Source organism: Populus euphratica, unplaced genomic scaffold (genome assembly GCF_000495115.2).
Source record: "Populus euphratica unplaced genomic scaffold, PopEup_1.0 scaffold36.1, whole genome shotgun sequence".
Lineage (NCBI taxonomy): Eukaryota > Viridiplantae > Streptophyta > Magnoliopsida > Malpighiales > Salicaceae > Populus > Populus euphratica.
The window spans coordinates 1,003,705-1,026,209 of record NW_011499908.1 but is presented as its reverse complement, the minus strand read 5'-3'; the positions used below and the strand labels follow the sequence as shown (position 1 = coordinate 1,026,209).

Here is a 22,505-nt window from a genome sequence, read left to right as displayed (position 1 = left end):
GCCCCCCCCCCCCCCCCGATATTGCAAGATCCCCACAGTAAGACAATGAGAATAAACTGCTAAGTAAGATTTCAAAAAAAAAAAAACCAATCATAAAAGATCAATTTTTTAAAAAAGTTGAGGGATCTGAATTAAAAAAATTACATGAACTTCTACTTGACCGTTAAAACTAACCCTTGATGTTGTGAAAAGGGAAATAACATTTCTTCAAGATTTAAATTTGATCCTCAAAGCTCTAATTATTTTAAATTTATAATTTTTTTAGCCAAATCAAACATGTCAGAGCATTTACCTACATCTCGAGATTCCCATGAGCGGCCATGAAATACAAATTACCAATATTAATCACAAATCAAAATTATATTAAAGGACCAAATAAGAGTAAAGAAAAATCAAGGGATCAAAGTGAAAAAAACTAAAGTAATGAAAAAAAGAAAAATAGTGTTCCTCCTCGAAAGTCACATTGATTGTCTGGTCTTCTTTCGGTTTTTGTTAATTGATTGAAGGGTCGATGTGTCGAGTCGCCCACTTCACTCACGTCAAGTGCAAGCAAACTGTTCACTTCTCATCATCAATGGGTTTTGTTATAATTCCATTGCAGGTATAGAAGACAGACAAGGTAAGGGATACCTAAAAGATATGAATGGAGCCAATAATACAATATGAATGCGTCCAAAGATCCTGCACTCATCTCTACTGTTGCCTTACCAAAAATACCCCCCTAGTCGTTGGGTACGAACCCGATCTGAAATTCCCTGTCGTTTTTAGCATTCAACCTCCCCCTTCCGATCCCCACCCCCAGCATCTTTCTTCGCTAATCGCCCCAACGAAGACTAGAATATATAAAAAAGAAAGAAAAAGAAAAAAAATCACCCGCTCACTAACTTCACCCCCCCTCGCTTGCTTTCAACGCCGCCAATCTCCTCTCTCCTCAGGCCCTTCCCTATATATATATATATATATATATTTATTGTTTTTACATATCTCTCTGTATACACTATTCGAACACTCTCTACTGAATCCAGTTTTTTCCAGAGCCAAAGCGAGATGGCGGAAGGTAACCTCGAGAGTGCGTATTAATTTGCTTATGCAGTTATTATCATGGATTCAGTTCTCGCTAACTGTTGCTCACAGATTGCAAAAATGGATCGTCAAAACCAACGGTGACTCCATATGAGGAAGCACTGGATGCTTTATCTTCGTTGACAGCGAAACGCAGTCGTGCTGATGAGAGCAACAAAGGAGATCGTTTTGATTTGCTTTTCGATTATTTAAAAGTAATCATGCGTCATCAGTGAAAATTTATATTAATTTTCATATATATTTAAACTTCAGCTGATGTATATTCTGATAGAATTGCGTGTTTTTATTATCATCATCAATTAAGATTCTGGAATTAGAGGAGGCAATATCAGAGATGAAGATCATACACGTGGCCGGCACTAAAGGAAAGGTAGCAGTACTAAATTTCTGTCAACCAATGCTGGCTTCAATTTATAAAATATGATTTTAAATTTTCTTGTTTAGAGTTTATTTCTAAAGTCGATCACTGATTTATGAACTTAATTGTGCCTGGACTTAGGTTCTGTAAATCGCTTTATATTTTTGAAAGTACTTCATGTAGGCAGTATAGAGTCAGGATTGTTTGTGTCTGTGTTTTGAGTCTGAATGATTTTGTTTTTCTGGGTGGCAAAGGGATCCACGTGCACCTTCACGGAATCTATCCTACGTAATTGTGGCTTTCACACTGGACTTTTCACATCTCCTCATCTCATTGATGTCCGAGAAAGGTTTCGTTTGGATGGGTAAGTTACGCAAATCCGTAGTATCATATTTCCAATTATATGTGAAGTTAGCTGATCAAGATTTTTTGCCTCCTTAGAATAAATTGGCTTTATAATTTTTTTTTGCTTCTCTGTTTTAGTGTTTGACTCAAGTTTCATATTTATCAACAATCGTATGTGTTCTGATTCTTTCATAGACTGAATGTTCTAATTTTATGCCATTTCCACTCGTTGAAGTTTGCTAAATTCACTTCATTGTCTCTGTTGTTAATGAAATCAATATCTTGCCCACCCGTAACCAAACTCGTTCGAAGCAATCTGTATAATGTCTTTATTCTATGTGTAGTGCATCTTTTGCATTTGAAACCCACCCTTTTGGTTTTAAGTTTAGACATTCTTCTTTTCTATTGCAGTATGGACATTTGTGAAGAGAAATTCTTGGCATATTTCTGGTGGTGCTTTGACAGACTAAAGGTTGTTGTGGCTCCATGTTTTTTTCCCCTTAATTTATATCTCTCCTCATTGCGCATGTTTTTCAAGCGTTGATTCAGCAGTTATAATGAGAGTGATAAGTTGGTTTTTCACCTCATAAATAGAGAGGTAATTATCAGCTGACAATTGATTCAAAATGAAAACTGGAAGCTTTCTGTAGCTATTTCCTTGCGACGGTGAATGTCAGAATTCCCGCTGTGCTTCCCTAGTGGCAGTTTGATGAAAGGACCTTTGTGTGGTTTCAAAGTGATGTGCCAAGTTCAAAGTCCAAAAATACATTTAATGAACATTTTTTTCTTTGTAATTTTTGGATAACAAGCTTGTTTGATTTGTTTAATTTTGACATTATATGCTGTTGTGCAGGAAAAAGCCACAGAAGATATACCAATGCCTACCTATTTTCGCATTCTTCCTTTACTTGCCTTCAAGATATTTGCAGCGGAGCAGGTTTGTGTGAACATTTTGTATCCTTGATGATATCCTTTCTGTTTGAGTAAACACACAATTACTCAATCTAATCTTTCATGTTGGATTGGAATCTCATTTGTTGACCACTCCTACGCAGGTAGATGTAGCTATTTTGGAAGTTGGGTTAGGTGGAAAGTTTGATGCAACAAATGTGGTATGCATAATTTATATTTGATGAATTTGACTTTGAGTTGCACGTCAAGCTCCTTATGCAAGGAATATCTTCCCTTGATGCACTTCTAACAGAGAGCTAACTTGGCATCATGTTTCAGGTTCAGAAACCTATTGTGTGTGGTATATCTTCCCTGGGGTATGACCACATGGAGATTCTTGGTTAGTGTTATGTTTCTATTGAGTTAGGTAATTGCTCACAGTGAAATGGTGTATAGCTGTTACTTGTTTGATTATTGATGCATTCGATAGTGCTTGTGGACTGTAACTCTCAAAAAGAACATGTCCTGTTGCAAGAGTTTTTCCATATTACATTATAGTCCATATCTGCATAACAAGTTACTACACTTTTCAAGACTAAACCTCATATCAGCATATGCTATGCCCTGCACAAGAGAACATGCGATGTTTTAAGTCTTGGAACTGCTCCAAGCTTGAACAATAACATAGGAAAATTTAATGTTCAACTTGTTTTTCCACCAGGTTTTCATTTACCAAGTTCATCTATTTTCTTTTCTGAATGCCTTAAACAGGAAATACTCTGGCACAAATTGCTGGGGAGAAGGCTGGTATTTTTAAGGTGTTCTTCAGGACTATTTCCATTAGACTCTTGGCAATGCATTTGTTTCTCAACCTCAACACAATACGTGTTTTGATCAGTGATTTTCTTCGTATTCAAGTTTTTCCTTTTCCAATACAGGATGGAATTCCAGCCTTCACAGTACCTCAACCTGATGAAGCAATGAATGTGCTTGTAGAGAAGGCTTCTACGTTAAATGTAAGTTGCATATTTCATGCACCTGGGAGTTCTATTTTTCACTTTACTGGAAAATGCTTGCCTCATATTGGGTCCAAATTGTGGGGACTGACTGGTGTCTTGGAAACTCATCTTAAACCCAGTCTCGCATGAAGCGGGTGCATGCTATATAAGATAACATTGGTGCTTAAGTAACAATCCTATTGAAGTGCTAAACCTTTACTGGCCAGCCTATGTTACCTCAAACCATATATTTAGTTTTTGCGCAGCTATGAATTCTTTGGCTAAGTTAGTCAGGAGTTGCAAATTTAACAATTTGGTGGTGAGAATTCAAGGATAAGCTTGTAACTCTGAATTTCCCTTTCATTTGTCTTTACAACCACTTGTTTGGGATAATAGCTTGCTGAGAAAATTCATTGTTCCATATCTTGTTGTTTTGTAATAGAAGAAATAAATGGTTGATATAAGTATGCTGATTGCAGGTAACCCTTAAAGTGGCAGAGTCATTAGATGCCAAATTGCTGAATGGTTTAAAACTCGGTCTTGAAGGTGAGCACCAGTATTTAAATGCTGGTCTTGCTATTGCACTATCTTCTACTTGGCTTCAAAGGACCGGGCATCATGAACTCACTTACCTGGAACAGGCTGTAAGTTAGATACATGAGTTTTTCCTTTACAAGCTCTGTTAGGCATTCACAGCTATTTACTAAATTTATTTGCATGGAATAGAGCCCACTTCCTGAGCAATTTATTAAGGGGCTTACAACAGCCAGTTTGCAAGGGCGGGCTCAAAAAGTCCCTGATCATTATATTAATGCTGAGAGATATGGAGATCTTGTGTTTTATTTGGATGGAGCCCATAGTCCTGAAAGCATGGAGATGTGTGCAAGATGGTTTTCTCTTGCCATTAAAGAAGACAGCCAGAAAAAGGCCTTTAATCACCCCCCACTGAACAATTCTGGATCCACAATTGAATTGGCACAGGGGAACCCCCAAGAGAGAGATGGAAAGATTTCCATGCAGGTAAGCATAGAGATTTAAAACTTCTTATCATTATTTTTGACATTAAAAAAAAATGAAGATGCAAAGGTGGAAGTTACATTTAGATTGGCTCATAAGAAGCTAACTTAGAAAGGGTTTTAGGAGGGGTCAAAGTCTACTGCCTAGTATTGGTGTTGCAAAATTAGGCGGGTAACTGCAAAATATACGCTGTTAGTACAAGCTGGAAAGTGGGAGACTTTCAGCAGTTGCTGAAGTGGTATGGGAAGCCCAAATCACAATCATCTATTTCAACAAATTCCAGTAGTACACTGAGGCAAAGTGCCTCTAACTGGAAGAATCGATATAAGAGCTGTATAAGTGAGTTTTTTGTCTGCATTGATGTGCTTCGCTTTCCAAAGGAGCCTTAGGGCTTCTCACATGGAAAAGATGTGGCTAATAACATACTGGATGGGATGAAGTTCACTACGTTCCTCTATTTATCAGATGTCTGGTGCTGTGGTGCAAGTTTGCTTTTATAATTTTTATTTTTACATCCAACTTTTGGAAGCAGGGTTCAGAATCCTATTACAATTAGTCTTTATGATAACCCAAATCATTGAAGAAGCAGTTTTTAATCATAACTTTCATTGCTTAAATGCGATCCAGTGGGTAAAAATTTGGTATTTGTACTTGAGAGACATGTAAGCTACAATTTGAAATAGTGAACTTAATGTTTTCTATGCATCTTACAGATATTGGTGTTCAATTGTATGTCAGTGCGGGATCCTCAGCTGCTTCTCCCTCGTCTGATGAAAGCATGTGCTAATCATGGTAAATACTTAATGATCTCGTGACCTCTTTTAGAACACAGTTACCACTTAATGAAGTAGTATGAGAGAGTTGAAATTTGAATGACATTAAACTCAACACTGTTTTGAATTTTCCATGGCTATTTTAAATTCATTGTGTAACAATCACAACCATCCAATTTTTTGTTTTGGAGAAGTCAAAGACTGTAAATTAGGAATTGTGAGGAAAGATAATGTTCATTTGATGTTGATGGTTTTGTTAAGAAACTCCTGCTTATAAACATTCCTTTGGTATTTAGGTGTCTACTTCAAGAAGGCGCTCTTTGTTCCAAATACATCCGTGTATAACAAGGTTGGATCTGATGCATTACCAACTGATTCTCAAGTTGATTTATCGTGGCAGTTGGCTCTTCAAAGAGTATGGGAGAATCTCATACAGAGTGATAAAGGTACCAGTTTAATGCATGTTTGTGTCGTTCTAATTTCTGAAAATGCTCTGGTTGATTGTTGTATTTGCATTAGTTTTTGCAGTTTAGAACAATAAACACATCACTCAATTAAATGTTCAAACCTAGTATTTTGTCTTTGTTATACATATTTGAAACTGTTAATGCATCTTACACAGTTCTCGTGCCAACATTGGATTGTATGTGAAATGAACTTTTGACTTATCAGGAGGGGAGGCCAAGCATGCGGATGCTGTTTGTGAAGAAGGTAAAGATGATACCAAAATGGGTGGTAGCACTTGTGAAAATAGCACAGTCTTTCCTTCCCTCCCATTAGCTATTAAATGGCTTAGGGAAAGTGTCCAACAGAATCAATCTGTTCGCTATCAGGTAATGCTGATTTGGAAAGTATATCTTGTTCTAAATTTTACAACCTGCATGTGTGTTTATTATACTGAATAATATGGCAAAAGCGGATGCTTGCTATTGCAAAACGAGATCATGAAATGTCATTTCATTTCTGCTGTGGGTTGCAATAGCATAGCTTTCTGTTGAAAAATCATTCAGAGGCAACAAGAATGCATGAATACTGTAAGAATCTCATTCCATGGCTGCGTTTTTGTGGCTACAAAATTGTGATGGATAGTCAGGACTCCATTATTTCTTTTTCCTGTAAAATTTATTTCGCAGAAGTTTTTCCCTCTAGCATAGGAGAATAAAAGAAATGCAGTCATTTCTTACTGCGAAAATTACAGATTCACTGCATGTCTTGCTGGAAAATAGCCTTTATCAACAGGAAATGTGTGAACTCAAACTTTCCTGAAAACCTAGACAAAGTGATACTGTTTCATTTGTAGCCTTTTGGTTATAGTAAAAGATTCATATGTATGATGCATGTCTTTACTCTTATAAAATTTGAACTTTTGTTTAAAACTTTCTTCCATTATGCATCAGGTCCTTGTAACCGGTTCATTACATCTCGTGGGTGATGTGTTGAGGCTAGTCAAAATGTGAGGCACAAGACCAAGTTGAGGGCCTCTAGTTGCAATAACTTGTGCTTAAGAAGTGCTGGCATTGACACTGGACTAACAAGTTACCAAATGCGAGGTAGTAAATGATTCAGTCTCTGTATTTCTACATTTTCTAATTTAAATCTGTAACTCAGTTTTTCTCGTTTAAATAAGTTGCACTATTCATAATCCTAGCGACTTGTTGATGAAAAAGATTTGTTCTAAAGTCTATGTAATAAATAATATGTTAGTAGGTAACTCTGTGACGCTAAATATGCATGCATTAAATTTAATTAAAATCATTTGTGATCTTAATAAGTTCATAAAATGGTGTGTATTATTTGTGAAGTATACCCCTTGCCCCCCCCCCCCCCCCCAAAAAAAAAAAAAAAAAAGGAGAAAAAAAGGGAAAAAGAAGCTCTTAAATATTAACAAAGGGATTGATATTTGAAGCTCATAAAATTTAATTCTGATTGAATAATTTTTTTAATTAACTCAATTTAATTTAGATTAGATTAGTTCTTAAATCATCGAGTTTTTAAATTAATTTCTCCAGGCAGATAGGGTTTAAAAACTATCCCCTCACCCAGTATCATGCTTCCTGCTCTTTTCATGCTAGGAATCCGTTGAAAACTTGTTGAAGAACATAGGACACAGCAAACTCCTGAAAAATAATTACATGCTATCAGAAGCTTTTGGTTCTTGGATGGTGGAAATCATCAAATCAAGCTTCCACTTTTATTATTTGCTTGAATAATACGTTCGACGAACCAGTCATTGCTACTCCGTGCGTTTCCGCAGGTATGCTTTCTGCGTGTGCCGAAGCCTTATTGTCATTTTTATAGCTCCTCAAATAACAGCGAGGACCTTCAATTTAGCCATCCCTCTCCCCCCGAAGCCAGGTGACTTTCTTTGGTATGCTTTGATAGTGTGAATAAAAAGGATGCCGAAGATAAGAACCTGTCATTTCCTTAAGAAAGCAAATGTTGGTAACGTAATACATGCTTGAAATAGTAGTCCACGAAAGGGAAAAACAATGGAGAAGCCAAAAAGGTCCTTTCAAAGATAATTTTCACTACTGCTTCTCACTCGTAGCTGCTGAATAGAAATGGCTGAGGCTGTTGCCTCTGCTGTCAATGAAAGCACTGCAGATTTACTCGCTCGAAGCATATGAAGTGTTTCTTAAAAGATACAAGATGAGCTAGTTGCAACTGGATAGCTAAAATAAAGGATGTTGCTTATGATGCTGAGGATGTTATACACATGTTCGTTCTTCAAGCTTCGAGTCATCGAGTGTTGATTTTTCAACAGCTTCACCTCCATGATCATCAAATCTCTTTACCTCCATAAAATTAGGAACCTGATCGAATATGTTCAAACTCAGATTTGTTAACGTACAGGTTTACCTCCATGAGCACCTGGCTAGTTTGCAGACTTGTGGTTGAGAAGATCATTTTCACATGACGAATAAGAGCATATTATAAACTTGGAGAATGACAAGGGGTCTGATAGCTTGTCGATGAGAGTGGAGGATTGACTTCAACTTGTTTCTATAGCAGGCATCGGAGGACTTAGTATAAGTGCAACGAGCTCCCATCAAGAAAACTAAAATCATATTGTAGTAAAAGTTTAAAAATCGAAGTGTTAATGCATGCTTTAACTCCGCATTAGATTGATGCATTTTTTTTCGTGTTTAACGAATGAGTTTGTGGATAAGATAGATAAAAGAAAACGGGTCATAATTTTTTATTTAGATATTCGATTAATGTAAATCATATCAATTCAAAACATTTACAGAGACTCAAAATATGAAGATAATGGAGATAGACGGCATGAGTTATTTTTCAAGATTAAAACCCATTTCAAAGATTCTTTTTTTTTTTTTTTGTGAACCTAACTTCAGAATCAACACAAATTACTCTAGTATAAAAATTAGGACTTTATGCTTTTTTTCTTTCTTTCTTTAATTTTCATGTTTCTAGAATTAATTGTAGAATTTCTTGTTTATTTTATTTAAAGGAGGTTTATGAAAAAATAGAGAAAGCAAAAAACTCAGCTTACCTGATAATCTAGCAATATCCAATCAAAAAATTGATTGTAACACGTTAATTATTTAATTTTTTAACCAAAATAATATCATTTTAATTTATAAAAAAATTAAGATCAATCCAAATAACTCAGTCAAAACTCAAGACCGGCTTTAACCAGGTTTAAAAACAGTAGTCTTGGGGCTGATATTCATCACAGCTCTCCAAGAACTAAAACTCGGTGCTGAGACAAGAATTTGTAAACAGAATTCGAGGAGTAGAGGTGCTGGATTTTAACAAGGCAATTCGAGGAGTAGAGGAGCTGAAGCAATAATGACATGGTGAGCAACTCTTCTCTTTTAGCAGGTTAATAAACATACGGTGGTGCCCTTGGCATCACAAGTCGTAATACGTGATTCGTTTCCTTTCAGCAGTAATAGTAAGACTCATTGCTGCATGATCAAGATAGAGAGAATCCACTGAAAAGCTTCTTTCATTAGCTCAAAAATTTTTAATGCACGTTATTGAGGCAAAAACCCTATCCGCTATGACACGCTGTTTTCTCTGCTTCTTCAATAGTTTCCCCTTCTTTTACACCTCCACCGCAATTGCTGAGGGAAGTTCCGTATAAAATAAGCCAAAATGAATTGCAAAGGATGGAAATGAACATTCGGATCCCCTAACCCTTCAACAAACAGTCACGAATCACAATCCCATCTTCACCGGAGCTCAAAGCAATTTACGGAGCTCTTAGTTTTCTTTCCCAAGAGACTTGATTTCTTTCATCAGTTCAGCTTGATTTTCTAGGATTGAGTTCATCACACCGGATAATTCCATCTGTTCGACGATGCACAATTAATTACATATACAAAAACAACAAAAGGGAAAAAGAAACTATAAGTGCTGCATACATACCTCCTGCATTTGAAATTGTCTAAGAATTTCTATATGAAGGCTCCTCATATCCTCATGTATGGATTTCTGAAATGAATCAAGAGTTTCTTCAAGAGTACGCTGGAAGAGCTGAAGCGTGAACGAACTCCCCTGCTGTGTATATGGCTGAAGGATTTTGTGTGGCTGTGTAGCTCCTCCCTGCCATTATATTTTTCAAATTAACGAGCCTTGATAATCAGATAGAGAAAACAAAGCTAATATGTGTCAATAATGTTCTAGTATCACAAGTTCCTTCACTGTTCTGTATTTAAGTTGATGGCAACAATTTGCATCAGTCACAAAATGGGGCCCGTGCTTGTAATTCAAACCACAATATTGAAGGCATCTGTCATGATAAGCTACCTTGGGATTCCAAAAGGAAACACCCAAGTACTTAGAAGCCGCAGGAAAAAATTAATTGAAGCCACCTAGTGATCTTACGTTCATTTCTGAAAGAATTCCTGGTTCTGTGACCGCCAATGCATCAGGCCTCGACAATATGCTATTCAACAGATCTTCCCTAGTTTCAACTCCTGTTTTCTTTGTGTTTAATGAAACCACTGTGAGGGATGTCCCATCACTGAAGGAAGCAGTAGTGCTTTTTCTCTCGGCAAAAGTTGAAAACCTGTGAGGCTGGTTTAATGATGCTAGTTCAGATGCTTCAAGGCTAGCTAGTCCCGTGATGTGTTTTGTACCTAATGACAGAGACATGGAACTGGAGGAAATTTGTTCTGGAAATCCCATTGAAGTCTCCTGATTCAAAGAGACATCTCTGTTGTGCAGATTTGAAAAGCTGCAGCTGGAATTAGTCAATGAGCTCGTAACTGTCTGACTTGTTGAAGAAGGCAGATCTTGCAAACTAGAAAACATTGATCCTAATGTTGAACTCCCAGAAGTCATCGCAAATCGAGATGGTAAATTTAGTGGCTGGCGTGGATGAGCAATACTATCATATAGTCTCTCACCACCCCAAGCTTCTGGAGGAGTGATGGAGGAATCTTCACTCTTGGAAGATGGAGATGGAGTAGATCCCCCTGGTAAGGTGAAAGACCGGGCCTCATCCTGCCAAAGAACAGGAAAGAAACATCATGTCACGTCTATGGAGATATTGAATACCCCAAATCATGTGCACTGGGGAATCAGAAATTAAGTTCAACTGTATACAGGAAATACAAAAAATTACTTAACAAAACATTTAAGATTATCAACCGACAACCATGTTATAACAATATTGACTGACAGAGAGCAAGGAAAGCATGCTTCACTGAAGAAAGCCAAGTTCAATAGTCAAAAAAGTATTTTAATTTTAAAAACTCTGAAAGTACCGGGACTTGTGGAGTAACTTTAGTATCATGTAGTAGAAAAAATATAGTTGAGCAGTTGATTTTGGTGAAATAACTCATTAATGCTCCAAATATTCAGCATAATGGAAGGAGCATATGCTAAAATTTTCCAGTGTACATGAAACAAAGGAAGTATAAAGCTCACTAGTCTAATCCCATCAAATTGAAAGGTCATAAAAATTAGTTAAAATACAAACACAGGCAAAAATAATAAATATTTCATGCATTGCATACATCTTCTCTTCTCCATTATTAATGAAAGAATTATATATGCATATTGCAAATATCCTCTGGAATAACAACTGTCAGACCTACCTTGAGGTTAAACTGGATTTCCAATCAAATATGGGATGATCATTGGTCCCATCCTCTTGAAAAGGAAATCTCCTACTGGATGAAGGAAACAGCAATGATGAAGGTTTCTTATCAACAGATAGATTATCCTTTTTCAATCTCTCCTGATCATCCCAAAACTTATCAAGTGAGGGAGTGATAGGCTGAACATCCACAAGCGGGGAAAACACCTCCATTTCATCCTTGAAATTGTAACTAGAACGAGGATTTAATTTCATCAATGTTCCAGGCCAAAGATGGCTTCGATGTGGTGTTTCCTCTGCTAAAGTCAGATTGGACATGGTTGATGCAGGTCCACTAGTGGTTGCTGTTAGAGATGATGATTCTATTGAGAAACCTGAACGACAAGTATTACCAGAGCCAGATACTGAGGTGGATAGAGCAACACTAGATGATGTTACAAAAGGAAGAGGATCTGGCATAAGAATGGAATCATCAACAGCGCCTCCCATAAGAGCTATCTCAGGAGTGCAGTTGCTCTCATTTACAATGACTGGTTTTGATCTTTGCCAGCATAAACTTGTAACAGCCTGATGAGAAATATAATTTAGTTAGCATCACGCAAAACTACAAGAATTAAGAATTAAGGTCATTATACCTTTTAATTTGTGAAACGATATTAGTGATGAGATTTCTGAAACCTGGACCACTATTCACTCAAAGCTCTCAGATGGTATACCAAAAATAGACATCTCTAGCTGTCCATGTAAATGGGGCACTATCTTCTTTTTTTATCATCCCTTCACATTTTTAACCAACTGTTTTATCTAACAGGAAAATTGAATCTGGCACACACTGTTGTAACACTAATCTAATTGATTTCTCTCTACAGTATCATCCATTAAGTGGCACATCAATTAAGTCATCCTAATAGGAAAGAGGATAGGAACACATGGAACAACAGGTTCACAGGTTATCCAGGCCAATGTAAAGAACCAATCTTGATAAGCTCATTTACTAAAATCAAGAGATGTTAACAGCCATTGGTGGATTTCTCATATTTGTAACTCTAATAATGTTATAGAATCCCGTTTACATCTCTTTCTGCCTAATATTTGTTACTACTCTATTAATTTCTGCACAGAACTGTGCTGGTTAGGTTGTGTTTTGGAACATGTGGAAGTTTTCAAGTTCAAGCAGGAGATCCAAAATAACATATTTCACAATATTTATTGTGGTCACATAAAACAGTTTATAGGCTGATAAGAAACTGCAGAAAGACCGTAGGAAATATTCAAACATGGATACCATGAAGAAAAATCCACCTCTGAACAGCCATAAGCATGGAGAATGGTAAAAGGCTGTGGATTTCCTCGAACATCATAGAACACCACCCTCCCACTACAGGTTCCAGCTGCCAGAATCAAACCATCATCTCTAAAAGCCAGCGAAGAAAAAGGCGCCTCATAAGAAATGAGAGATGTGTGCCTTCTAGACCCTGATTCATAAGTGTATAGTTTTTTATCCAGTCCAACACTAGCTATTATCTGCAATGGGAAAAGGCATTTGATAATGAAGAATAGATAACAAATTTTACCGAAACTTCAGCCCTTAATTTGTTTCAAAAGCATTTAGAAAGTTTAGTCTCTTTCTTGTATGATGAGGGGAAAAGGGAAAGGGGATACCAATCCAACAAAATAAAATAAACAGGGGACCTTGTCATTTGACGGTGAGAAGCTAATACCAACAGTTGGAGCAGAATGTTGTTTCAACCATGAAACCTGTAAAAAGGAAATGCAATCAGTTACATGCCAAAAACATTATTTGCAATGTTGAAAAAGTAGGGCATAATACTACAGGAAACAAGCTTATAGGGAAAAATAAATAGGATCTGGAGAAAAATAGGAGTGATGAAACAAAAATTGGTCACACAAAAGCCTCACGGTGTGCTAAGATCATATATGCAAAGCACATAGTTAGAACCTGATAAATGGGAAAATGAGCATAAACATGTTTTAACTTCATTAGATATGAAAATCTCACTGCAGCATAAACTTACTCAGCCATATTTGTTACTTGTGACCCAAACTACCAGTACTCATATATATGAACCTTTGGGCTGCGACTGGTTATATCCCACAAATGTACAGAACCATCATCACCTGCGGTCACTAAAAGGTGTCGGCTAACTTGTGAATAATCAAGAACCCTTAGTACCTGGTCTTAAATTCCATTAGATGAACAATTAGCCGGAAAGAAGGTTACACATAACAAATACTAGAAGGATAGCATCAAATGTGGAAGAGCAAACAACCTGTTCGTGTGGGTCCTTGAGTTCTGTCGCCCTTGCACCAGATGCAAGGTTGTGAAGGATAAGATCCCCACTCAAACTTATGGAAGCCAGGTGCTCATCTTTGCAATTGTACATAGCACCTGTTATTGTACTGGTATGACCTCTCAACCATTTAATACAGCGCTTCCTCTGCAGATCCCATATTCTTACTACTTGACCGCTTCCTCCAGAGCATATATATCTAGATCCCTTGTTACTAAAGCTAATAGCTGATAAAGATTCCTACAAATTATAAAAATATATCCAACAATGACTTGTTGTAGCAGACCAAAAAGAATCCCCCTCGTGACAGTGTAAATCAAGTTACCATGGCAACAAGAAAAACAAATAAAATGGATGCATAGTGTTTCGAAATGTAACAAAAAAATTCCACACGAGGAATTCTTTAAAAAAGGTTTTACTACAAACAAGCATGCAAGTGATGTGATACAGGGTGCCTGTGGAAGATTGTATTTTGCAGAATGCAAAAGATCAAGGAATATAAGGAAACCTGGTCTCCCTCATTGATCTGAGCATGCCTTTTCTCCATTCAAGTCCCAAACAGGTTGACAACTTTGATGCTTGAAGCACACAAAAGTAATCTTATGAAACAAAATGCTTCTTTGTATCTTCAATGGAGGTTTTTGGAAAGAAAGAAACAAAATTACATTATCAAATCTTTGTTCCACCAGTTCAAGAGTATACCACCTTCAAATTTTCTCATGCATTATTTAGGGGGGGGGGGGGGGGGGAACACGCTTGAAGTTGGGTAACAAGAGATTATTTAGGGGGGGGGGGGTGTGGAACACGCTTGAAGTTGGGTAACAAGAGGTCGCAGGTAAAGTTTAGGTTGAGCACAAATGCATATTGATACATAGAAGACGAACTTTTAGATCCCATTTCTTTTTTTTCTTTTCAAGTACCATCCATCCAATCCACCACAAACACAGTTTTTAACAATTTGATGCTCCAAACTTGTAAGAATTTGTAATTTGTAATTTAATGAATCAATAGACTTCGACAAGAATTACCTCAATGCTGTCCCCGCTATCCGTCCCAGAAACCGGAAGTGTCCCCATGTTCTGCCCATTTTTCCTCCACAACGAAATCTTCTTATCTTCTCCAGCACTAGCCACAACTAAATCTGCAAAAACAGAACACCAAAATTAAATCAAACTCTGCTTGCTCAAAATTGTAGTACCAAACTAGGAATTTTATTTAATTAAGCACTAAATCAAAATTGCGTTAAAAAAAAAAGCCAAACAAACCCTAATTAATCCAAAAACCGGGAAATGCAGATTCAAGCGAAGAAAAAACTCTACAACTAACCGAAAAAAAAGGCACTTTTAAAGGTAAATGAAATAAAGAGAGAGTAAAGAGGGGGCGAGTGATTGACTCACTAGTATGATTCCACTTGACTGAGTTAACAACGCAACCCGGAGTTGGTGTGTAATTCAAAGTGCATGGATCTCCTGTCTCCACTGATACATCGAAAAGCTTCACGGTGTCGCCACCACTCGCCGCCAGCAACGACATTGATGGGTCCGCCAAGTTGATCATCTCTCAAATCTTTAAGAATTTTAAGAGAGCTAAATAATAATAAATAAATAAAATGGCGGTAGGGAGAGAAATTTGGGAAATGGAGGATCTTCCTCTATCTGTAGAATTATTGTAAATTTGGTGTCTGGAAAAAGGAAGACAAACCAACCACTATGGCATTAAGTTTCGAAAGGAGGAGAGGAGAGGAGAGGAGATGAGTGGAGGGGCCGTTAAGAATTTGAATAAAAGAGGGGAGGTGTGTATATATATATATATATATATATCCTCTCTTGGGCGGGTTTTTTATTTGAAGTGGGTGGCGGCGCTTGCCTTTTTGATTTTGCTGGCTTAAATCCCGACGACTACTTGGAGTTGGGACTAGGCCACTGCTCCTACTCGTGCTTACATCTGATTATTTGCGCCAATGTCTTCACTCTTTTTACTGCTTGGTCAATTAGCAACCTGATTTTTTTTTACCAGATTGGAAAAGCATTTTATCTTTGCATGAGCAAATGCTTGTTGAAGATAATCATTCATGGCTGCTTGTACAAGATTTGTCGTTCTCTCGAGGGTACTGCAATTGCTAAACCAGGCGAACCCGTACCGTAATAATTTCTATGTCTCTTCTGGATTTGTACCCCTTGAGATCGATAAACTTTTTGAATCTTATTAACCAAGAAATTACGAATTTATATTATGATTAACTCAGCACCAATCAAGAATCTACAATGAATTCCAACAATTCTTGCTGTACACTCGTCTCAATTCTCCACTTTTTTTTCTAAGTTTATCAATATTGAATCAATCAAACACACTTCCAACACTTGTTTTACTTTTAAAAGACCCTGTGTTATATAACTAGATTTTTTTATATATAAATATACCTGATGTATCTCCTTCATAAAGGATTTCCCCATAATAGCCATGAACAGTTGCTCCTAGAATGGCCAAATAGAACTTAGCCAATATTAGCAATTACAGAGTCGGCGTGAGAACTTGATCTAATTTGAGATGTGGTGAGTTTTTTATTATAAATTGTGCGTTCTTGTTTCAAGAAACCATTAGTTATTCCCGGAGTTTGGTCAAATTAAATGTTATATTTTCACGTTCTAAAAGTATTTTTTTAAAAAGAAATATTTTTTTAATTTTTTTAGCATTTTTAAGTCCTGATCAAAATAATATTTAAAAAATAAAAAATATATTATTTTAATATATTTTCTAACTAAAAAACATTTTTAAAACCAATCCCCCTTCTCTCCAACACCTCCTACTAAATACTGTTCTTATTGTTAAGGCTTTGCTAAAATACTTGGAAGAACTGAGTTCAGAAATTTCGATCGTTAATTTGAGGAATGATCTTGAAAGGCCCGGAATCAGCCCATTCGTGCAGAGAGCTAATAGAATAGGGTCCAACTCGTATAAAATAAAATCAGAGAAGCAAAATCCTCAACGATAGAGGACATTTGTCACGTCTCCTCCGGAATCTTTTGCCCAAAATTGCTGTTCCATTTAAGCCGGTAGATACCTTTGTAAATATGGCTCCTGCCATCTAGGCTGTGCGAGAACATAAAACCACCGCCAGCTATATATCATTTGACTGGACCATCAACTTCCAGTCCAGTCCAAGGGTGTGACAAACCCCCAAATAAACACGACCATCATGTCAAGTTCTGAAAATGTCCACCCCGACTACTGTAGAAGCCGCTGGACTGGACCATTATTAACATCCGAACCATCTCTCCTACAAAGACTTCTCCGTAATTCAATGGTAGTGGGTGAATGGACCAGATCCTAAATATAAGCATATGCCCTGGATACGGCGATCAAAATGGACGGGCGGCCAAGCTACATCTACCCGCATTTAACATGATAATATGCCTGATGTAAATGCAATGAACTCGAATCTGTGAACAGAGTAGGAAACTTAGAGCTACGTATAGAGCTAAACGTGGCCAATTCTGATGCCCAAACACAATTATAATTACCAGGCCAAATATATGCACAAACGCAGGAGTACGGACTACAGAGAAAAGTAAAGACATTAGATGCGGGAAAAAAAGGAAAGAAAAAAACAGTTCCTTCGGACTTTTGGTACACCCCACAGCATGTGCCTCCAAAAATGATTTGGAAAGCTTTGCCCCCACCAAACAGTAAATAATGCACGGGTCATGCCTGCGTCTCCTAGAATTAGCAGACTCAAACCTGAAAACCTTTAATTTTAGCCAGTTTCCCAGCCACAACAGAGGGAAAAAATCAGTGTAAAAGATGGAAGATAGGGCAGAATGGTTGATTAAATACCAAAAATTTAGATACTACCCTGGAGGTTAAAACATGAGCGAAATGTGTACTGACTGAATATACAAGGATACGTTCGAGGGTGTGTTTTTATGTATGAATGCATCATAATTAGTTTTGCAAAGGAAAAGAGCCTTTCTAGAGCTTTGCCTGTTTCTATGAATATAAAATTGGCAACTTTCAATTGATTTCATTTTTCATATCATATGAATGGAATTCATTAAACTCGGGAAAGGAAATCCACAAAATTACCAACCACAACAGAACAGCTGGGATAGCAACAAGCCAGAAACATGCATAATCATAATGATATCCATGTCAAATCATAAAAAAGCAATTGTATTGAGCTGACCTTGGGTGAGACCAGGGACCAATAATTTGCAGCCATCACATTTTGTTTGACATCATGAACTTTGCTTTTTTCTCAGCAGGCTTTAAAATTTGAAAGGAGCACATCAAATTTTCATCAACACTCATCATAGCACCAGCATTGTCAAATTCACCACAGTAGTTGGGGGCTGAAAATATGGTAACAAGTTGCCTGTCGGCAAAGAATTCATACCCATCTTCCACAACCTAGACCAAAACAAAACGAAAAAATAAAATCACTTAAGTGTCCAGAAAGAGAGGCATGAGTTACTAAAAGAGAATAGGCTAGCTGAGGAAAAAGTTAACAACCTGATGTGCACGACAGACAAGGTCTAAATCATGCTTTGTCAAGAATTCTTGCACCTTATCAGGACCAAAGGTATAAGAAACTCCTCTATCATTCATTCCCCATCCCTTAACATCTCTACCAGGATCTGACCAGAGTAAATCACACAGCAAACCGGTATCTGGAACAGCAGTTGGGCGGGGCAAGTTTCTAATTTGATCCAAATTTGTCAAATCAGGGGAAAGACCGCCATGCATGCACAAAATTTTGTCATCTATCAAAGCAGCAACAGGAAGGCAGTTGAAACTGTCAGTGAAGGATTTCCATAGCCTTACATTAAACCGCCGCTTACATTCATCATAAAATCCATATATCCGATTAATAGAAGCACATTCATGGTTTCCTCTTAGGAGAAAGAAGTTCTCTGGATATTTAATCTTATAGGCAAGCAAAAGGCATATAGTTTCCAAACTTTGCTTTCCTCGATCAACATAGTCCCCCAAAAAAAGATAATTTGCTCCAGGAGGAAAACCACCATACTCGAAAAGTCTCAATAAATCACTATATTGCCCATGAATGTCACCTGAAACACAAAGAAAATCTTGACAATGTCAGATGGAACAAATCCAGGCTGCAGCAGGGCAACACAGAAATCAAATATTCAGCCACGGCAATGGTCTACCCTCCGAGCTATATATTAGCTACATACTATAAGTTGAATATCGGTCTTTGATTATTTCAAATGCCAATTATTTCTCAAATCCATGGAATGCCTTTGAGTTTGATAATATACTTGATTTTTTTAGCATGAATCATGTTACATTGACAAATAAAAAACAAACGGGGCCAAATTTACAGCTAAACTTGTTTACATAACGAAAATCGCCAGCTCCAGTTTTGTCGAAACTCAAAAGGTTATAAACACAAAACCCAATTTCATTCAGCAGTAGAGGATTTTAAGGTTTTATAAGCATTCCGTTTTTCACAACTCGATAACAGCATTACTCAGTAACCCAAGAAAAAATTTACTCAAGCATCCGTAAAAGGAACATGACAGATTGCAATAACGAAAAGAAGCCAGGAAATTAAATAAAAACACACAAAACCTGAAGTACCCTTTTCTTAAAACAGCCTCCTCCACTTCCAATCGCGTATAAAAAGAAAAGTAACCCATCAAGAAAATACCACAAAACCCAGCAGAAAAACACAGAAAAAATAGAAAAATTAGGGTAATTTAGAGGACCGCATATCTTGATGGGGGCTTCAAGCTCAAGCAGAACAGGTTGTTGAAGAAAAATATCACGAGAAGCAACACAGAGTTGCTTGATCTCAGCCTCCGATAGCTGAACTTGCTTGCCCGGTCTGGCTGATCGGACTTCTGTTAACCGTCTGATTATGTCATCTAGGACGGCAGGGTCCATCGCCGCCTGCCCTTGTGTAGCCATCCGATCTTCCCTCCTCTTTTCAACGGCTCTGGCTTTCTTTCGATAACAAACCCTAGAAATCAAAAAGGAGTTTTCAAAGATTATCCTCTCTTTTTTAACAGTCTTGCAGTTTCTCTAGCGTTGTGTGGGTTTTTGAGAAACAAAGAGAGAAAAAAGAGATGGGAACTTATTAGTACTATTTATTTATACATGTTAGAGGGAGGAGAGGAGAGTGTTAAAAAAAACAAAAAAGAATTATGGGAGACGGCTTCAACTTCTATGCCGCGGAGGTACCTATATAATACTATAATAATATTTTTCTTTGTAAGTTGCATAAGACGGCGCCGTTTAGTGGAAAACAATGGTGAATTTGTTGTAATTTTTATTTTTTCTTTTCATTCCTTGATAAAAGAGACACGGGACGGAATTGGGATTCAGTTTTATTTTTGCGGGATATATTTTTTAAAAGTTATAAGAAATTAAAAATATTATATTATTTATTAACTATATTATTTTCAAATTTTTTAATTATTATATATTTTATTCTGATTTTTTTAATTTAATATTTTAAAATTTAATTTAATTTTATATTAATTTTTATTTTTATCTTTTTTTTTATATTATATTTGTTCTTTTTATTTATTTTAATAATATTTTAAAAAATCAGATATTAATAAAATATTTTTTAGTTCACTTTACATAACATAATTAAAACATAAAAATAATTTTTAATTTTTTTTTATGATTTTGTTAAATAAATTATTTTTAAAAATTTTATTTAAAAAGAAACTTCAAAAAAAAAAATCTCCGCAGACAAAAAAGGGCTAAGAAGAGACTATAACAGCATTGTTTAGCTTACCATCCCGAAACATGGCATAAAGTTAACGCCTAAAATTTCGGGCCCAAATTACAATCGGTCTTTAGTTCTTTACAGTTTACCCTTTGCTAGCCTCTCTTAATCATTAGCTAGTGGGACTCTTCTCATGCCTCGCAGAGAATGGAACCACCAAAAAAATCTCGATGATTAAAGAGGCCTTTTTTTTATTTTTTTAAATTTAAATATTAAAACTAGTATAAATTTATCTGAATACATTATATTAATATAGAACGCATAATCAATCTTAATTGACACGTAAACAAGTTTGATAATAAAGTAATTTTTACATACATCTTATTTTTGTAAATATGTGGTATGTAATCAAATGCACTTAGATAGGAGAGGTTATATTCATTCGTCTCTTTCTCACATTGGCTGCAAAGAAGAATATTGATTTACTATTTTGGCTCATTTAAACTTACTTCCTTTAAGTTTTAAACTTACTTTCTTTGATATTTAAACTTTAAATGATAATCTGAAGAGCCCGATGAACGAGGGATAACATGGTGTTTGTGTCGTGGTAGAACAGCGGCGGGAGACCGGATGCCTGAGGTTGCGCTATAGTTATTTTTAAAATAATGTTTTATTAATAAATATATTAAAATAATATTTATTTTTATTTTTAAAAAATTATTTTTGATTTTAACATATTAAAATATCTGAAAATACAAAGAATATATTAATTTAAAATAAAAAATTTTAAAAAATCATTTTTTCAGAAATATCTTTAAGATGTAAAAATAAACACTATAGCTAAAAGTGCTAGCGCACGGTGGTACGACAGTCCATGGTAATAACGATGTAATTAATTGTGTGTTACTGTTGTTGATGATGATAATGATGATGACGTGGTCAAAGCAAGTCTAAGATCAGATATAGAAACTCTCGAGCAGGTGAATGATCTGAAGCCATCGAATGAGGTGATAAATAAATAATTTATAATAATTGTCAAAGATGACGTCTAGCCATCGAGATCACGTGCAGGTATTCGAGAAAACACAATTTCACCTCCAAACCCGTGTCTGGCATTCACTAGGATTCAAGATCCGATCATGGACTCCGCCACGTGTCTTTGATAAATCCCTGTGATGCAAGGCCGCGATAAAATATGCCGAGTCTTAGTGCATATTGACATTCAATCCGATGGTCTCCTCGGATGCATTCAAGATTAAAAAAGATTTATTCATTGACGAGAATACAAAAATATAAATAAATCAACAAAAGTATTACCTATAATCTAAGGCGTTAGAGAAATATTGTAATAATTCATGATGTGCTGTTGTTTTTTTAATTTCATCTTCGGGTATTTTATTTCTTTTTAGTTGGGTCTTTACACGCCCAAATTCATGGTTAATTTATCATTAAGAAAGGGACAAAATTAAAACAACGGGACCGGTAAAAGGAGGAGGAAATGGATGGTGGTTTCAAAAATGTGATCCAAAGTACATTTTGGTCCTTTTCTTTTTAAATAATAACTCTTTGGTCCCTCGAGTTTTAAATTTTTAATATTGGTAAAAAAACTTTATTTTTTTATTTTCAATCCTAGAACAAATTAGAAGAGAAAGAGTCTAAGTTAATACAAATTATAACACCGAAAAAAATTAAGGAGTTAATACAAATTATACAAATTATAACACCGAAAAAAATTAATTTTAATATTAACGATTTTTATTCGATGATGATAATTCCGTCTAAAGTTATATGTCATTTTCATTGCTTGATATGAGAGATACAAGCCTAGAAAAAAAAATTTCATGTCAATTAATATTTTTTGGGGTTATATGTAGTTGTGGATGAGTTTATAAAGAAATGCAAGTGTTTTTTCTAGATATTTTAGATAAAAAGGAAGCAAAAAAATTTTTGGACAA

General features: G+C 36.1%; 3 protein-coding genes and 1 long non-coding RNA gene across 9 annotated transcripts in view; 2 read left to right on the top strand and 2 right to left on the bottom strand.

Moving 5' to 3' along the window:
- The window catches only part of LOC105133669 (uncharacterized), a 22,271-nt gene extending 7,386 nt beyond the window's left edge, over window positions 1-14,885 (top strand). Inside the window, exon 3 of the long non-coding RNA XR_843840.1 lies at window positions 14,726-14,885. This is a non-coding gene — a long non-coding RNA (uncharacterized LOC105133669). The remainder of the gene's footprint in view (window positions 1-14,725) is intronic.
- On the top strand, window positions 621-8,688 carry LOC105133668 (folylpolyglutamate synthase-like). 5 transcript variants are annotated; one of them, XR_843839.1, is made up of 17 exons: window positions 621-1,069; window positions 1,135-1,277; window positions 1,388-1,453; window positions 1,696-1,805; window positions 2,198-2,258; window positions 2,640-2,723; window positions 2,842-2,898; window positions 3,017-3,077; window positions 3,449-3,693; window positions 4,155-4,319; window positions 4,402-4,695; window positions 5,406-5,484; window positions 5,762-5,911; window positions 6,138-6,298; window positions 6,863-7,015; window positions 7,538-7,719; window positions 8,319-8,686. XR_843839.1 is itself a non-coding variant. In XM_011037757.1 (16 exons), the coding sequence occupies exons 1-16, from the start codon at window positions 1,048-1,050 to the stop codon at window positions 6,920-6,922; spliced, it is 1,638 nt and encodes a 545-aa protein (XP_011036059.1). In that variant the 5' UTR covers window positions 624-1,047; the 3' UTR covers window positions 6,923-7,176. The 5 variants fall into 5 exon arrangements, 3 of the variants coding, with proteins under 3 accessions (XP_011036057.1, XP_011036058.1, XP_011036059.1); XR_843838.1 differs by lacking the exon at window positions 7,538-7,719 and having other exon boundaries at window positions 7,720-8,688; XM_011037757.1 differs by lacking the exons at window positions 7,538-7,719; window positions 8,319-8,686 and having other exon boundaries at window positions 624-1,069; window positions 3,449-3,495; window positions 3,616-3,693; window positions 6,863-7,176.
- Window positions 9,285-15,844, bottom strand: LOC105133670 (protein NEDD1-like). The gene is given in 11 exon segments (XM_011037758.1): window positions 9,285-9,445; window positions 9,481-9,782; window positions 9,861-10,037; window positions 10,320-10,940; window positions 11,533-12,105; window positions 12,841-13,062; window positions 13,231-13,296; window positions 13,628-13,732; window positions 13,830-14,090; window positions 14,879-14,991; window positions 15,248-15,844. Coding segments are annotated over 10 exon segments (2,406 nt in total). The 5' UTR covers window positions 15,408-15,844; the 3' UTR covers window positions 9,285-9,445; window positions 9,481-9,674.
- A 1,454-nt stretch (window positions 15,845-17,298) lies between these two features.
- Window positions 17,299-20,029, bottom strand: LOC105133666 (serine/threonine-protein phosphatase PP1 isozyme 4). Of its 2 annotated transcripts, none has more exons than XM_011037753.1 (4): window positions 19,580-20,029; window positions 18,360-18,919; window positions 18,034-18,257; window positions 17,299-17,596 (listed from the first exon to the last, which is right to left on the bottom strand). In XM_011037753.1, the coding sequence occupies exons 1-3, from the start codon at window positions 19,779-19,781 to the stop codon at window positions 18,069-18,071; spliced, it is 951 nt and encodes a 316-aa protein (XP_011036055.1). In that variant the 5' UTR covers window positions 19,782-20,029; the 3' UTR covers window positions 17,299-17,596; window positions 18,034-18,068. The 2 variants fall into 2 exon arrangements, with proteins under 2 accessions (XP_011036055.1, XP_011036053.1); XM_011037751.1 differs by having other exon boundaries at window positions 17,300-17,617.
- Window positions 20,030-22,505: the final 2,476 nt, after the last annotated feature.